The following is a 17974-nucleotide window of genomic DNA, read 5'->3' on the forward strand; positions in this document are numbered from 1 at the left end:
CCCCAGCGATTGAGCCCTGAAAAGATCCATGCTTAGGAATTCATTCTGATTCAAAGGTAAAACTAGATTTTGTCGTCTGTTTTTTCTTTTCCTTTTAGAGGGATGGGTGCTGTGGAAGACATAGCTCCTGAATCAGCTTGAGGCTAGAACTGCATATTAATTTTTCCTTTTTTTTTTTTTTGAGACAATCTTGCTCTGTCACCCAGGCTGGAGTGCAGTGGTACAATCTTAGCTCTCTGCAGCCTTGACCTCCTGGCCTCAAGTGATCCCCCTGCCTTGGCCTCCCAAAGTGCGAGCATTACAGGCATCAGCCACTGTGCCTGGCTAGAACTGCGTATAATTTGATAGCTAAATAGAGCTGTGGGGAATCCATCCTTCCTGAGAAAGAGAAGCAGACAGAGGCGGAGGAGCAGGCTGGTGTCAGGGCTGGTGAAGCCTGCTACCTCGCTGCTCTTGTGTGGCCTCAGGCTAGTGACCCTCCCTCCTTAAGCCACACTGTCCACTTCTCTAAAGGGGGGGGCCTATGAGAACATCCAAGTCACGGAAGGGAGTGGGGGTTAAATGAGATGTGCACAGGTGCCTAATATGTGCATTTTTCTTCCAACCTTCCTACTGTGTGCCCTACCACCGTCACAAGCCATCAACCAAATAGATACCTGTCACCGAAGACAGGGTTTCATTAATTTTTTAACAGCTCTGTTGAGATATAATTTACATACCATAAAGTTCACCTGTTTAAAGTATACAATTCAGTGGTTTTTAGTATTTCATAGAGTTGTGAAACCATCATCCTAATCTAATTTTAGAACATCTTGTCACCCCTAAAAGAAACCCTGTGCCCATTAGCAGTCACTCCCTGTTCCCTCTTCCCAGCTCCAGGCAACCACTAAGCTACCTTCTGTCCCTGTAGATTTGCCTTTTTGAACACCTTCATAAATAAAGTCATATGCTTTGTGGCCTGATGTGACTGGCTTCTTTCACTGAGCATGATGATTCTGAGGTTCACCCACGTCGTAGCATGAATCAGTCTTTCATTCCTTGGTGACTTTGTTTTCAAAGTGGATGGGAAGGATCACGGCTCTGAAACATCCTCTCCTCTTACGTAGGAAGGCCAGAAAGTTCTGGGGCCATTGGCCGATCCCCTTCTGACTAAGGAGGACTCCCTGATGACAAGTGCTTAAGTGGCTGCTGACGTTTGGAAACTGTAGCCTAATGGGTGAGGAGCCCGAGAGACACTGCGTGTTGGGGGTGTTGGCAGGAGAAAGTGAAATAAACCAAAGCTGAAGAATAGGAAAGCAAAGCACAGCAGCTGGGACCGGGGCTTCACCTGGACCAGTCTTGGGGGCTGTGTCTAACTCCTGTTTGGCAGGGCAGCCTGCAGTTAGAAGACATTTCTGAACAGTAGGGTAGAGCGAGGGTCTCCACAGGGAGGTGAGCAGGATGCTCCACTGGGTACACAGAGAGAATATTAGAACTTCAATCATTTTTTCTCTGGACACAGGGGTGTGCATTCCCAAACACTGGAGAAATGTTTTTAAAAATACAAGTGACCAGCTGGGTGTGGTGGCTCACACCTGTAATCCCAGATCTTAGGGAGGCAGAGGTGGGAGGGTAGCTTGAGCCCAAGAGTTTGAGACCTGCCTGGGCAATATAGCGAGACCCTGTTCTCCATGAAAAGGAAAAAAAAAAATACAACAACAAGAAAAAATGCAAGTGGCTGAGCACTAAAAAACCTAACAACTCCTAAGCTGTTTACACACCACATGTTTTTCCTGTGGTTGCCATGAGACTGGTAAGTTCATTGATCCACTCGGAACCTTTTGGCCACAGTGCTGGGCACTCCGGGCCTCAGAGAGCTGAACTTATTGCCCATGCTTAGCAGTTTAGAAGTGACATCTAGGATTATCTGCAGGGATTTGGCTTTCCTCCCTCCTTTAGGGTGTAGTCAGCACAGAGCATGGGAGTCCACGGGAGAGGTGCACACGAGACCCAGTGCAAATGGCGTCTGTCACCGTGCAAACTGCCGGCTTGACTCTGTTCCTGTTCCCTCCCCTCTGTCTCCCCAAGTCCTTTGGGGTTACAGACTGGCTTTCCGGACCTAACTCTCTGCATTTCCCCACTCGCCCTTGTCTCCTGTCTGCAGGCTCCATGACAGTGGTGACAGTCAAGGCCGTGGCTGGGATGCTTGTCTTGTCCATTCAAGGGAACCTGCAGCTTGACTACCCCATCTTCTACGTGATGTTCGTGTGCATGGTGGCAACTGCCGTCTATCAGGCTGCGTGAGTTACAAATCCTTTTCCTGCTGGGCCCCGTCATTCGGGCCGCTTCTCTTTTGGGGGCCTGATGACGTATGCTGTGAAGCCACAAGGAGGCCAGAACATGCCCCAGGGCCTGGCATCCAGCGTGGAGAGGAGCTGCCAATTTGCTGAGTTGTCACCTGGAGGGACACCTGCTGCTTAAAAGACGAAGCCAGGCCAGGCGCCATGACCCACGCCTGTAATCCCAGCTCTTTGGGAGGCCGAGGTGGGTGGGTCACTTTAGGCCAGGAGTTTGAGACTAGCCTGGCCAACATGGTGAAACCCCGTCTTTACTAAAAATACAATTACAAAAAAAAAATTAGCTGGGTGTGGTGGCACATGCCTGTAGTCCCAGCTACTCAGGAAGCTGAGACACAAGAATTAAAAAAGAAAAAAGAAAGACGAAGCCAGCAGTGGATGGGTTTTTCCCCACTCCCTCAGAATGTGGTAATTTTTTTGTTTTGTTTTGTTTTGTTTTTTGAGATGGAGTCTCACTCTGTTGCCCAGGCTAGAGTGCAGTGGAGCCATCTCGGCTCACTGTAACCTCTGCCTCTGGGGTTCAAGCAATTCTCCTGCCTCAGCCTCCCAAGTAGCTGGGACTACAGGTGTGTGCCACCACACCCGGCTAATTTTTGTATTTTTAGTAGAGACAGGATTTCACTTTGTGGGCCAGGCTGGTCTGAAACTCCTAACCTCAAGTGATCCGCCCACCTTGGCCTCCCAAAGTACTGGGATTACAGGCATGAGCCACAACACCTGGCCAGAATGTGAGAAATTTGCGGTTGGAGGCAGCCTTACTTCCCATCTTCTCTGGGGCAGGTGATTGTCTCAGGGGCCTCGGAAGCATGGCCATCCCTAGGAGGCACCTGCTTGTCTGCTGGGTTGGAAAGAAAAGTTGTCATTTCTTGCCTTCAATGTATCACCTCCAAATCTTCCTGAGTGGATGGCAAAGTGCCCCCTCCTCTTTCTAAGCATGAAGTTAAATAAAAGGCAGCAGCCTGAGGGCAGGGCCTGTGTCCTGTTTGCATCTGAGTCCTAGAGCCCAACAGAGGGCCTGGGAGGAGAGGCTCTAGGAATATTGCAGGTGACAAAACCTGTGTAGGTGCGCAGGACTCAGCAGCACACAAGGCTGACCCAGCCTGGGAAGCTCAGGCTCAGCCACATGGCCTCCAGGGACCACAGGAGCAGCTGCTGCTGGCCCGGTGTGAGCCCAGTTCTTTTCTCAGTGCTTTATGGAACCAGCTCATTTGGTCCTTACAACACGCCTTTGATGTAGAGGATATTATCCCCATTTTGCATATGAGGAACTGAGGCAGAGAGGGTGAGAGGTTAGGAAGTGGCGGAGCTGAGATCTGAACCTAGGTATCTGGCTCCCCAGCCCATGCCCTCACCGCTCTGCTCTGCTGTCGCCTACTCAGCTTCTCCAAGACTCAGATTCTTCACCTGCTAATGAGAACAACAGTCCCTACCTAAGAGAATTACATGAAGTTCTTAGGAGAACGTCTCTAGGGAAATGCCCGGTAAACATGAGCTGCTTCTATGATTATTGGCCTTGCTATTGTTATTTTGGTTGTTATTATTTTTGGTCCCACTGCAACAATTCTAGCCATCACCAGGGAGCTCCTGCCAGTCCAAGGCCTTGTGCCGAGCACTCCAGGTGTCACAAACATGGCTCAGATGCCACCGCCCACCTCCTAAGGAGCTACTCATCCCTGAGCCAGTGCAGCCCACTGAGGGTGCTCAGCACACAGAGATGATGAGGGTAGTCACTCACTGCCCTCAGGCATTCACAGCCCTGGCTGGGGGACAGCCGGTGAACAAACTAGTACAGCCAAGCTGCATGCAGTGGCTCACACCTGTAATCCCAGCTACTCAGGAGGCTGAGGCAGGAGGAGCATTTGAGCCCAGTAGTTAGAGGCTGTGGTGAGCTATCATTGTGCCACTGCACTCCAGCCTAGGCCACAAAGCGAAGTAAAAAAATAAAAGCAGTTGAGTGATGAGCATGGTGTAAGCAACTATGCAGAGAAAGGGCAAAGAATATCTTCCAAAACGAGGGTATTGTTTATCATAGATGGAGTGATTAGGAAGAACTCTGATTTTCTCTTTTTCCTATATTTATTTCAGTGATCACATTATTTTCAAATTAAAAAGAAATTTTGTTTAAAAGAATAATTATGACACTAGGCAGAACGTGATTAGTGCTATAAGAGTTTCTGGGGGCAGGGGTGTAAGAGATGCAGGAATGGCTCTTTTTAGTGGGGTGGGGATACGGGGGGTGAGGAGAAGGGCATTTCAGGTGACAGGAACCATGCGGCCAAAGGTGTGAGACCATGATGGCATGGCTCAGTTGGGAAATGGGGATGGGCCTTAGCTATGTGTCTAGGGGAAGAGTGGGAATCAAGCATGAACCCCAGACCAGGGATACACGGTGCCCTGTAACATGAGGGTGGCATTTTTAGAAACCTGAGGAACATTCCTAAATGTATCATCTTCATATTTCAAACCAAACTCTACTGTTGTCAGCTCTTAGCTTTTCCAACATCTCCACAGCCCACTGACTGGTGTGCTTTTGTGTTGAAGGTTTTTGAGTCAAGCCTCACAGATGTATGATTCCTCTTTGATTGCCAGTGTGGGCTACATTCTATCCACAACCATTGCTATCACAGCAGGTAAGGGTGACCCATTGCTAGATTTCTGTCTTCTACTTTAGCAGCAGGGTATTATCCCAGGGCGGAGGGAGGCTGATTCTGCTGACTTGTTCTCCCCGTAGAGTGATGTATGGGTTTATGGAGAGTGTGCAGGATTTCCAGACAGAGAGACCCGGGTTTGTATCCCTGCACAGACGCACATCAGCTCTGCATACATCACTTAACCTCTCTGAGCCTCAGCTCCACATTCATAAAATGGGAGTGATAATAACACTTACCTCCTAGAATTGTAATGGGTATGATCCAAATGTGCCCTATGCCGTACCGTGTGTACTTTAACAAGTTTTGCTATCTTCTAGCTCCACAACCCCCACTGGCTAAGTGACCACAAATCTCTTCTATATAACTTTAGAGATTATGAATATGCATAGCATTGCAACATCATCGATGCTCAATAAGTGATCATTAGCATCACAGCCCCCTTTTCCTCTATTTCACCTCTCGTTTTTTTTTCATTTTCTTTCTGTAGTGGCCTCAGAGGCTGCAATTATATAAAGCTGTTTGTTTGTTTAAATGGTATAATAGGTGACTAAAATCTTTAGAGTAAAAAATCCAATAAGAACTAAGTGCTTTCCTTTGATGAAAACCTGGCTGTAAAGCCCTATGCTTTGCACAACACTTAAGACAAGTGGTGCTGCAGTTCCTGTCTACACAGGAGGAACACACAGGCGCACAGCTTCCAGGGCCCATGCTGTGAGCAGCACCAGGGGCCATGAGGCATTGACCCAGAGCAGCCAGAAGCCATAAGCTAAGTCAGGGTCAAGAAGCTTAGTCAAGAAGCGTGAAGTCCAGTCAAGGTTGAAAGGAATTGCAAACACCATGGTTGAGTGAGAACAGAAGTCAACGCAGGGAATCAGGAGCTCAGTAATGCAGCTGGAGGCCTGTGTGGGTGAGATGATTCCAGACAAAGGCTGGCTCAGGGCAGGGGCAGTAGGCCCACCCCACTCCCATACCATAGGAGTAGACTCACAGACTTGGGATCTACTGGCCACGTGAGGTTAGAAAGCTCTAACAACATAAGCACAAAGCCTTGTTTATCTATCTTAAGAAAGATGGAGGGGAGATGACTGTAGGCACAAACTGGTAAACGGGGTCTGTGGTTTGGTTAGTAAGTGTTCATTGTCGTTTTCCTGCTTTGATTATGCACTGTGGTTATGGAAGATATGACTGGGGAAAGCTGGAGGAAGGGTGCATGGGGACTCTACACCATTTTTGTGAGTCTAATATTATCCCCCAATAAAAGTTAAAAAACAACATAGAGATCAGAGGGGCCTAAGGTGGAAAAAAGTTGACAACCTGATCCCCTAAATGGCTTTTATTCCTTTCTTCTTGTAAGGCACAGTCATAATAAGTTTTGATCATTTTACTTTCCTAAAAGGAAGAGAGCTTAGCCAGATTCTAGACAGACTGGCAGATGGGTGATTTGAAAACAGCTCAACGGTATTTTCTATGATTTGCTGCTGCAGGTGCAATATTTTACCTGGACTTCATCGGGGAGGACGTGCTGCACATCTGCATGTTTGCACTGGGGTGAGTTCTGTCCTGCTTGCCGGCCCCAAAACGTTGTGTGTAGAATTCCAGGCAGGTTGCCCCTCTCCCTCCCTTATTGCTACAGCTGCTCCGTCCTTTAGAGTCAGAGGAGCTGTGGGGTTTTGGAGCTTTGTCCCCAGAGGTGAGCGTTTTATTCCTCTAAGGGCTTTATCTTCCCCTTCTCTTTTGGACTGTAATCTCTTTGGCATTTCTCAAATATCACATTTTGACACATGAAAAGTCTCTCAACCTCACCTCGGATCTAAGAAATGCATATTGAAGCTACATGAGATACCATCATTTTGCAAAAACTAACAGGATTAATAGTATTCCACACTGGCAAGAGGATGAGGAGGCCAGCCTACTACCACAGTTAGCATACTTGAATGTGGGAGGAAAATGTAACAACAGCAACACAAAATCCACACAAGCATACTTTTTGATACAGTATTCCATTCTAATCATTTATCTTGGAAAAATGCTTCAACAGGGATGCAAAGACACATGTATGAGGCTATTTATTAATTTTTAAATTAGTTGTATAAGCAAACAATTGAAAACGATAGAAATGCTCAGCAGTAGAATACAAGTGTTAAAAAATTATGCCATATCCAGATAATAGCATGCCATGCTGCCATTTTGAAAACTTGAGGCCAGTCTGTAGGTGCTGACACAGAATCATGTCTAGAACACATTCATCACAAAAAAAAATCACAGGCTGGGCGAGGTGGCTCACACCTGTAATCCCAGCACTTTGGGAGGCCGAGGCAGGAGGATTACCTGAGGTCAGAAGTTCGACACCAGCCTGACCAACATGGAGAAACCCCGTCTCTACTAAAAATACAAAAATTAGCCTGGCATGGTGGCGCATGCCTGTAATCCCAGGCACTAGGGGGGCTGAGGCAGGAGGATCGCTTGAACCCGGGAGGTGGATGTTGCAGTGAGCCGAGATCCTGCCACTGGACTCCAGCCTGGGCAACAGAGCGAGACTCCATCTCAAAAAAAAATCAAAATAAAAAAATAAAAAAGGAAAATGAATCTTAACATTTTATCAGATGAAAGAAACCAGACATAAAAGAGTACATACTGTACGATTTAACTTACGTGAATTAAAGAGCAGACTAATTTCATCCATGGTGAGAGAAGTCAAGATAGTAGTACCTCTGGGGAAGGGCTGGCATGAAATGGAAAGGGGCCCAGGAAAACTTTCTGAGGGGGATGGACGTATTTTCTGTCTTGACCTGGTTGATGATTGCACAAGTAAAATTCATTCAGCTAGACATCTAGGGTTTGTGCATTTTTCTGCTTATAAATTATACTTTAATGTTTAGAAAGTGTGCTTGTTTATGTAAGCTATAGGAAAAAGGGAAAAAACAAAACAAAACAGAAAATAGCCTGGAAGGCTATACACCTGCCTGGCCAAGTGAGACCAGGAGTACAGGGACTCTCCAATTTTTATTGATTTTTACTATCTATACTTCAGTAGTGATTGAAATGAATGACTTCAATTTAAAAAAATATTTTAAAAGGCAAGCTCCCGAGAATCCCGATTGAATGGAAGTGAAGAGCTATGAGAAGCTCGCCTAGGAGAGTCTAATTTATTCTGATTACAGCTCATGGAGAGTGTAGGGCATGTGAGGCCACTCCAGCTATTGTTATTCAACTTGCATCTGCCCCTGCTGATCCCAGGCTGGCAGCCTCTCAGGGCTCCTTGGGCGGTGAGCCCTCCTCCGCAGCCTGCAAGCCTTTTTACCTCTTTCCATCACCTGAGCCTGAAAGTGTCCCTCCCCGACCTTGCTCCTGGCCTTATTTCTCTTCCTATCTTATCTCCATTCCTCAGGTGCCTCATCGCGTTCTTGGGCGTCTTCTTAATCACGCGTAACAGGAAGAAGGCCATTCCATTTGAGCCCTATATTTCCATGGATGCCATGCCAGGTAAGGTTAAAGCCCTGTGGGTCTAGCTGACCATCCATATAGAATGACTGCTACTTCCTATTTAAAAAGAGACAACCAACTGCTGTGCTGTGCCTTTATCGTGTGACTGTTCTCTCACTGTCTTTTTTCTTTTCTTTTTTTTTTTTTTTAATTTTGTGCAAAAGGATAGACAATGGCTGAGGCACCTCGGTTGGTTTTGAGCACATCTTGCCAGTTCCGTGTCTATTTGGGGATCTTTTAAATAAAATTCTGATTCATACTCAATATAATTAGGATCTGCAGCCCCAGGCTTCATGCCTGCAAATGGAAAAATCCATTCATCTAGTTGGAATGAAATGATCAGAGAGGGGAAGGAAAATGAGTGGAATGAAATTAAAATATTATAATCTCACTCCCTGGATGCCACAAGGGAGTGGATCATTCTGGAAAGCCTGATTTCCTAGCGAGCTAAGGATTCATACCGAGAAACACAAATTTAAATGTCTGTAAGCCCTGACAGTAACATAAACATGTGAATCAGCCAAATGCTGCCCAGCAGGGAGTGGTGGGACCTGTGGAGGACTGGAGAGTGCCTGTCTAGCCTAAAGGAATTTGGATTAGAAAAGTTAAGACATTGGACCAACCTCAGATTTGCTGACCTAAACTCTGTAGGTTGCTGGTGACCATTAGCTTTCACACTTAACTCAACATTTTAATTTTATTTATACAAGATGGAACTCTCTCTAAAACATAATCTCCTGTCCTTCATTAACACAATCTCATGAACAAAATATAAACACATTGACGGTCTAGAGGACTGCTTACTCGAGAGGTTTTCATGCTGTAACACTGTGATGCAGGTGTGTTCTCAGGGTTGACTGGTGTGCCCCTACATTAAATGGCCCCAGGGTTTATGTGTCTACTTTTTATATTAGTTCCTCCTCTCTCGTTATTAAGGTGTTGTCTGTCCTTCTTGCTGTAGCCAGCCTGCCTGAGTATAGTAACTCAGTGTCAATGTGCTCCTTCAACCCAGCTTGTTCAAATTACAAATGAAATCAAAATGAAGGAGCTCTGAGTTGGGGGCCTAAGATTTCTCCTACGAGTTAAGTGCATGAGCTTTGGTGCATGAACTTTTTAAACGTCTAATCTGGCTGCTCAGATTCCTTTTTTGCTAACTTCCTTGTTTCTCGGCTGTGTTCCGGATAGATGAGGGCGCTGGATAGCTGAATTCCAGATAGGTGAGGTGTCAACTCTGTGTGTGCAAGTATGTGTATGTATACGTGTGTTCGTGTATTTATAAACTGTGTATATATCAATATCAGTATTTGTGTGTGTGTGTGTGTATATATATATATATAGATGTATTTTCTGGTGGAAAATAGAAGGTAACCTAAGGTAATCTTAGATATCAACATTCTGTGGTCTGTTTGTGGGTGTGGCTCTCAGCTTTTTCTTTGTACCTTGTGACCAGTGGGAAGTCAGCTGTTGAATCAGGGAGACCCTGCCCTTGCAGTGGCTTGTCAGGACACTTCCGATTGTAGGTGTTCTGTACTGTGAAGAGCGTGGGCTTGGATTTCAGATGACCTGGATTCAAATCCCAACTCTACCACCTTCCTGCTGTGTGACCTCCCAAGGCCTCTCATCCTCACTTGTAACTGGGATTCCTTCTTTCAGGCTAGTGGTCATATGTGTAAAGGCCTCTTGCATGGTGTCTGGGACATGGTAGATGCCTGGTTATATTTGGTTTCACTTCCCTTTTGCTTTAAAAACCTTTGGAAGTTTCACACACTTCTTTGACCTGGTGGCAGGTAGAACATGCAGAATAAAACTGCTGAACAGTCTCAGTCTAAATAGAGGTGCTTTTCCAGCCACTTGGTTTCCCTGGTCAGCATTAGGATCTTGCCTTTTGTCTACCTAGATTCATATCTTCACAACAGACAACTGCTGTTCAAGAGGTATTCAAATTCCAGAAATTTACCACACCACAGTTTGGAGAACCTTTGAGTAATTCAGGCACCTGAAAGACTTCTTAAAAATGAGAACGAGAAACAGCCCCTGACCTCCAGGAGCTAGCCTGGCACTCTCAGCCGGGCCTTGGCCCTCTCCTGTTGAACAGAAAGAATTTCACAGAACATCAACAGCAGACAAGGCCACTCTGCAGCTGTGATGGATCAGGACACAAGCAGGTGGAATGGGAAGAAAAGGGTTTTTTCCTAAAATTAAAAATAAATAAATAAATAAACACAAACAGGACTACTCTGCTAGCCTGTCTAAACATAGACAAAAAATGGACATTGTCCAAATCATGAAAAACACCAAACATCCCTCTGACCTTGCTAATGTGAAAGACTGCCGCTTCTTTACCAGGCACAGCTTTAGCTTAGTCTAGGCATCTTCTAGGTAAAAACTAAGATCTCCAATTATGGAATTAGCCCTGTTTCCTGACAGCATCCAACCCAAAGCAAAGCCTCACTTCCTTGAACCCTCCCCAAAATCACCTAGTCCAAGCCAACCCCACAATAACTCCTTTGTAGCCCTCTCTTAGATGGTTCACGGTTCCCCGCCGTGTACATCTCTCTCATTGCAATGTGTCAATAAACCCATGTTTGTTAGACTATAGGTGTATTCCTGTTGGTCTTTGGCTGGAGGGCATTGACAAAATCCAAAAGGTAAACCAGGCCTGTTAAGCCAGCTCTCTTCCCTGAGGACAGGCACCTCCTCAGCTCTTCCACTTCCCTCTTCTGCCTTCCCCCAAAATCCAAACCACAGACTCTTAAACTGTGCCCTTCAAAGAACCATCAGTTAAGTCTTATGCAATAGGGAGCCAAAGGGCCTTTCACGGACTGGGTCTTCCCAGGCCATTTGCAGAGTGGATAAGAGCACAGGCTCTGGTGGCAGATCCCACCTCAGTCTCTCATTAGCTGTGTGACCTTGGGCAAGTTACTTCACCTCTCTGAATCTCTTCTTATCCAGAAAATGAGGACAGTAGTTCATCTCTGTCATAGGATTGTTTGGGGATTAAGTGCAGGTATACAGGGAAGCCACACAGCTTTCAGTTAAGAGTATGGACTTCCGGCCAGGCATGGTGGCTCACGCCTGTAATCCCAGCACTCTGGGAGGCCGAGGCGGGCGGATCACAAGGTCAGGAGATTGCGACCATCCTGGCTAACATGGTGAAACCCTGTCTCTACTAAAAATACAAAAAAAAAAAAAATTAGCCGGGCGTGGTGGTGGGCGCCGAGGCAGGAGAATGGCGTGAACCCAGGAGGCAGAGCTTGCAGTGAGCCAAGATCGCGCCACTGCACTCCAGCCTGGGTGACGGAGCGAAACTCCGTCTCAAAAAAAAAAAAAAAAGAGGATGGACTTTCGAGTTGAAACTCCCAGGTTTGGACCCTGGCACTGCCTCTTACTAGCTGTGTGATCCCAGGCAAATTACATGCTTCATTTCTCCTGCTTCATTTGCCTTATTAGTCATCCTGAGGATCAAATGAGATAGAACTTTATAACTATTTGGAACAGTATCTGCCACCAATTAAATACTCAATACACATAAGCCATTGTCATTGCTATTGTTGTTACTATTACTATTTAAAGTGCTTAGCCCAGTCAGGTGTTTTAGCTCACACCTGTAATCCCAGCTACTTGGGTGACTGAGGCAGGAGGATCATTTGAGCCCCAGGTATTCAAGACTAGCCTGGAAAACACAGACCTCAAAAAAGAAAGTGCTTTAGCCCAGTGCCCAGGGCATATTAAACAGTTAGATGTCAGCTGTTATTATCATCATAGTTTCATTGCATTCAATTTCTTATGACTTGGCCTGAAGGCAGAATTTGAAGTCTTGATTCCCTGGCAGGGAAAGTTGGCCTCAAAAGTAACCGGCCTGGCGAAATGGCTCACACCTGTAATCCCAACACGTTGGGAGGTGGGGCAGGTGGATCACTTCAGCCCAGAAGTTTGAGACCAGCCTGGGCAACATGGTGAAACCCCATCTCTACCAAAAAAAAAAAAAAAAACACACAAAAATTAGCCGGGCATGGTGGCATGCACCTGTAGTACCAGCCACTCAGGAGGCTGATGTGGGAGGATCGCTTGAGCCCCAGAGGCTGAAGCTGCAGTGAGCCGAGATCACTCCACTGCACTCCAGCCTGGGCGACAGAGCAAGACCCTGTCTCAGTAAATAAATAAATAAACAAACAAACCACGTTCCTCCTGACCTGACTAGCAGAATTGCAGGACAAAGGTAAAGGAATTAAAGATTAAAGGCTTTGCCCTCAAATGTAAGTAGGAATCCCTTGTCAAAGTACCCAGAAGTAATAATAAGCAAATCTCACCTTCCCCTTTATGTGGACCAGGGACTTTAAAGTTAAAGGCCAAGATGCTCCCTCTGGGCATCAGAATGAATCTGTCACCTTCAGGTGCCCATGACACGAAAATTACCCTCTTTCCTCGACGGTGTAACAAAGTTTCCTGGATCCTGATTTAATTCAGAAGTGAAGCATTGGCATCTACCACGTTCAAAGCACAGTGCTAGTTCCATTCCACCTGGGGCCCACACCGACATTCCCACCTCACTTTAGGCCAACTGAGGGTTCCTCCTGACAGCAGCTGGTCTGTGTGCATATTTCCTGAAGATTCATCCCTTGTTGCTTAGCAACCGTAATAGTTCCAGTGTATATTTGTGGGTGTTCTCTTTTAAATCTAAAGCATTCAGGAAATTGACAATGCACATGATTAGCTGCTGAGCACTATAATTAGTCTGGGGCGGGATAGAGGGAGATGCGGCCTCCTTGGCCCCCTTTACCACGTAATGATTTGGGGAAAATGGATTTCATTTCAGGTATGCAGAACATGCACGATAAAGGGATGACTGTCCAGCCTGACCTCAAAGCTTCTTTTTCCTATGGGGCTCTGGAAAACAATGACAACATTTCTGAGATCTACGCTCCTGCCACACTGCCAGTCATGCAAGAAGAGCACGGCTCCAGAAGTGCCTCTGGGGTCCCCTACCGAGTCCTAGAGCACACCAAGAAGGAATGAGACTCGCCTCCCTCTATTTATAACTGTCCCCGCCAGGCTGACAGTGGTTCAACCCTGAATCCTAAAACTTGCCTTTCAAGTCTCATTTTGTTTTTAACTGAGAACTCTATGGATGATGATCTCAAAAAGCCTTTGTCTCTGGGAAAGGATCCGTTATCTTGGTCTTGGAAATTTCAAATGATGAGGGTAGGGGGATGGAAGCATTATTCCAGGTGGGCGGGATAGAATCCAACCTCTGCCTGGATTAGCCCAGCGGGATTTGGAAAGCCTTTCTACCATCCTTGAGGATGGTAACTGAGCTTCCTCCGACAGTGACCAAAGGATGCTGTATCCTTCAGAGCTAAGACAAGACAGAGAGTCTGCTGTTAATTCTCAAATCCAGCAAAAGCCTGGACACCTCTAAATCTCGTCTTCCTCCACCTCACGTGCATGCTGATCTCACCCCGACACTCCTGATGCCGTATCTGTGATAGCACTCGCGTTGCCTTCACATGGCAGGCTGGGCCAACCCTGGGTGGAAGGTTCTGACATTTGTGTTTCAGAAATGTACATCTGCCTTCCAGTCATCTGTGCCCTTCTAGGGAAGATGTGCTTGATATGTTCAAATTGGATCTACTCTGAAAACGCATTTGGTTTTGGTCCTGTGAGGACTACTTGTTTGTCTGCCTCCTGCCCCCAAAGGAATTAGGAAGTTAAGGGAAGGGGAAGAATACGGAGGATAGGAGAGGGTGATGATGCTTCAGCCCATTAAGGAAGAAAAGTCCCCCTTACTCTTACAAAAGGTGATTGCACCACTTAAAAAAGGATAGGTAGAATATCTGGCCATTTTATGTGTTTTTTTTCCCCCTGCATACCAGTGCCCCCCTGGAAAGATGGGGATGCTCATTTCAGAGACAGCCTCTTCACCTGTCCTCCGTCTCTCCGTTACAGAGCCACAAGCCAAGCTCGAGTTACTGGTTAATTTCCTTGAAGTCAATAGAGACTCTCTGGGTCCTCATCCCCACGCATATATGTCTGGGAGGAGCAAGCATTCTCAAAAACAGGGCTGTTGCTTTCTTCCTGGCTGCATATGTGACTGTCTCCCCCTAGACTGATGGTATACTTTTGAGAGGGGCAGATAAAGGTTTGCAAACTTTAATGGGCATTAGGATCCCCTAGAAGTGTGTGTAACATGCAGATTCCTGCACCCCAGCTGCAGACACTGTTGAATGGGACTGGAGTGGGGCCCACGGGTCTGCATTCTTAACTGGTACCACCAGTGATTCTGATGCGATGCTGCAATCCCGAGATTTCACATCTGGAAAGCTTAAGAATTTACAAAGATGTTCTGCTCAAACCCCCAGGGCCCCATGCAGTCTTGCTAGAAAGTTTCCTCACTAGGGTTCCTTTGCAAGGTTAAATAATCCCCATAGGATCTGTGGCATTTCTCCATCCAATGAATACTACTTAGAGCTACACTCACCACTTCCCTAGACAGCCTTTAATAGGCATGATAACAGTGTTAATAGACCAGTGTGATAGATCACTTATCTTTATGGATTGTGCTTAATACTGATTTAGTATCTTGACTTCAAAAACTGACATCTGTTGTCTGTGATAACCACTTCTGTATTGTGTGGTCTTAACTGCCTAAGGCGGCAACGGGCAGTGGGCTCCTTTCCCTTAGGATGGGTATCAACTCAATTCAACAATATTTATAAGGCATTTACTATGTGCTAAGCATTTGGAAGACCCAAGCTACAAAGATAAGACATAGTTCCTGTCCTCCAGGCCAGCAGAGGGAGGCACAAATACCCAGGAATCTCTGAGGGGTGTGAAGTGCAGTGGTGGCCACAGAAAATGACCATCATGGAGACCCCGCTAAAGGTCGGACCGTGAGCCCAAAGGGGTATTCAGAAGTGGAGATGATTTTGGCCCCACTCATAGATGGGCAGCAAATCTAAGATTTGTATAAAGCATATGAAAGTAGGGTGATCACCCCCAAGGCAGAGGGGCCAGCATTTGCAAAGGCACAGAGGTAAAGGAGCTGGGCAAAGAAAGGAGAGCCAGGGAAGGTGGTGGGAGATGAGTCTCAAAGCTAAGTAGTGGAAGCTGGGCACAGTGGCTCATGCCTGTAATCCTAGCACTTTGGGAGGCAAAGGCTGGAGGATCACTTGAGCCCAGGAGTTTATATCAGCCTGGGCAACGTAGCAAGACCTCATCTCTGCTAAAAATTTAAAAAATTAGCTGGGTGTGGTGGTGCATGCCTGTGATCCCAGCTACTCAGGAGGCTGAGGTGGGAGGATCGCTAGAGCCCAGAAAGCCAAGGCTACAGTGAGCCATGATCACGCTATTGCACTCCAACCTGGGTGACAATGAGACCATGTCTCAAAAAAAAAAAGATAAGCAGTGGAGGCCGAATCATGGAGGGTCTTGAATACCTGGCCTAAGGAGTTTAAAGTGTATCTGAGAGGACATGGGAGCCACTGATGGTTCATGAGGAAGAGAAGGGCAGGATCAGCACTGATTGAAAAGGAGGGCTTGTTCAGTGTGGAGGAAGAATCAGAAGGGGGAATAAGTTACCTTCTCCGAGCCCGCAAGAACAAAAAACAAAAAGCGGAAATTAAAATCAGGTTTCACTGCTATTTATATATTCCTCCTTTCCCAAATGATTTTTCTAAAGCTGGGAGTGGAGGCAGGAGGGAGAAAGAAAAGGTGAGCAGGGAGGCTATTTAGATGGGTCAAACCCAGGTGATCAGTAATAATTTGGGCATATATATGCTCCCAAACTTACTCTGCCCCCCTCCTTCCCCTTTTTCTTTTGGGGGGGGGGGTATGGGCCTTTTAGCCTTGGGCCAGCCAGCTTTCTTGAGATGAGTGAATAAAAGTGCATTGTAATTTCAGGTCTGCTTCAGATCATGGGGACAGTGCCACCCAGGAACTGCTGCTGAGGCCTGGGAAGCTCCCTTGCCTTCGGGTTTGGAGCAGTGGCGTCATCGCACCAATCTGAGCCATGAAAGGGCTGAGCAGAAAGTTAAATGGTGGTTTCCTGAGTGGAAGCCACACGTAGGTCACTTGAGTAGTCAGGAAGCACAGTGGGTGTGGAGCCATCATCTGTCTTGGGCTAGTTCCTCCCAATCTTTGTCCCGTGGTATAAATGGACTGTCTGCTGATGGCCATACGCAGCACTGGCTGTTAGGATGGGGAAGGGGTACACCAGGCTTCCACTCATAGCCCTGGTTCATTATTGTTACTCATGGCTCTGACGTCCCCAAGCCCTCTTGAATGTTGCAAGCAATGTTAAATATCACACCTCGGACCCTTCCGAGCAGCCCAGGTACCTAAAGCAAGGTCACCAAACTTGGGTTTAAACTTCAGTTGCCATCACATCGGGGTTTAGGTTATGCAGTTTTTGCTGTGTGGAGTTGAACGCTGGGTAAAGATGGGAGAGCTGACTCTCCATTGCTTTTCTAGTGGAAACCAGCCAGTTTGATGGCGCGGTGCGGATACAGGACTCCATCAGGCTAGTGTTGGGGAACCAGCCCGGCAGCCTTCCATGTGAATTCCAAAGCTGTTCCAACACTGGCTGATAGGCAGACAAAAGGTTACTTGTGTGTCTGAGAAGCGATGTAAGTGAAGTCACCTTAGAATATATTCTGTGCGGATGCTTATATTTTGTTAACTTCACGACTTATGGCATGTCTTATTTTTCAAAAAAAAAAAAAAGTACTAGGTGCGAATAACATTATGAAGTGGTATTTAATTAAAAATCCATGCAGTGACAGCTGAGTTCGTGTCTTATGTTTGGCTAATACTACCTAGAATTATCTAGAACAGTACTGTCTAGTAGAACTTTCTGTGATGATGGAAGTGTTCTATGTCTGTGCTGCCCAGCATGATAGCCACTCTCCACATGTGGCTGTTGAACACTTTAAATGTGGCTAGTGCAACCAGGGAACTGAATGTTTAATTTCATCTAATTACATTTCCATGTAGCTCGTATATTAACAGTACAGATCTAGAGATGCCCATAATTGCAGCTGAGGCTCACTTGAGCTTCCCCTGCAACCCTCACCTTGGTTGAAAGCACAGACTGTTGGCCAGGCATGGTGGCTCAGGCCTGTAATCCCAGCACTTTGGGAGGCTGAGGCGGGTAGACCACCTGAGGTCAGGAGTTTGAGACCAGCCTGACCAACATGGAGAAACCCCGTCTCTACTAAAAATATAAAATTGGCTGGGCATGGTGGCGCATGCCTGTAATCCCGGCTACTCGGGAGGCTGAGGCAAGGAGAGTCCCTTGAACCTGGGAGGTGGAGGTTGTGGTGAGCCAAGATTGCACCATTGCACTCCAGCCTGGGCAACAAGAGTGAACAAGAGTGAAACTCCATCCCTCCCCCCCAAAAAAAAGCACAGACTCTTTGTCTACACTGCTTGGATTTGATTCCTCTCTCATTTGTTAGCTGTGTAGCATTGGGCAGGTTACTTAACCTCTCTGTGCCTCATCTGTGA

General features: G+C 46.6%; 1 protein-coding gene across 3 annotated transcripts in view; it reads left to right on the top strand.

Moving 5' to 3' along the window:
* NIPAL3 (NIPA like domain containing 3) overlaps positions 1 to 17247 on the top strand; it is a 56065-nt gene extending 38818 nt beyond the window's left edge. For 2 of the 3 annotated variants that reach the window (XM_003271614.4, XM_030805141.1), the window contains 5 exons: positions 2144 to 2279; positions 4878 to 4966; positions 6472 to 6535; positions 8376 to 8470; positions 13287 to 17247. In XM_003271614.4, coding sequence (XP_003271662.1) covers positions 2144 to 2279; positions 4878 to 4966; positions 6472 to 6535; positions 8376 to 8470; positions 13287 to 13486 — 584 coding nt within the window. In that variant the 3' untranslated portion in view covers positions 13487 to 17247. Of the gene's footprint in view, positions 1 to 2143; positions 2280 to 4877; positions 4967 to 6471; positions 6536 to 8375; positions 8471 to 9655; positions 9688 to 13286 lie in introns of all 3 variants that reach the window. The other variant, XM_030805140.1, reaches the window with a different exon arrangement.
* Positions 17248 to 17974: the final 727 nt, after the last annotated feature.

The sequence above is a fragment of the Nomascus leucogenys genome, chromosome 24 (genome assembly GCF_006542625.1).
Source record: "Nomascus leucogenys isolate Asia chromosome 24, Asia_NLE_v1, whole genome shotgun sequence".
Classification (NCBI taxonomy): Eukaryota; Metazoa; Chordata; class Mammalia; order Primates; family Hylobatidae; genus Nomascus; species Nomascus leucogenys.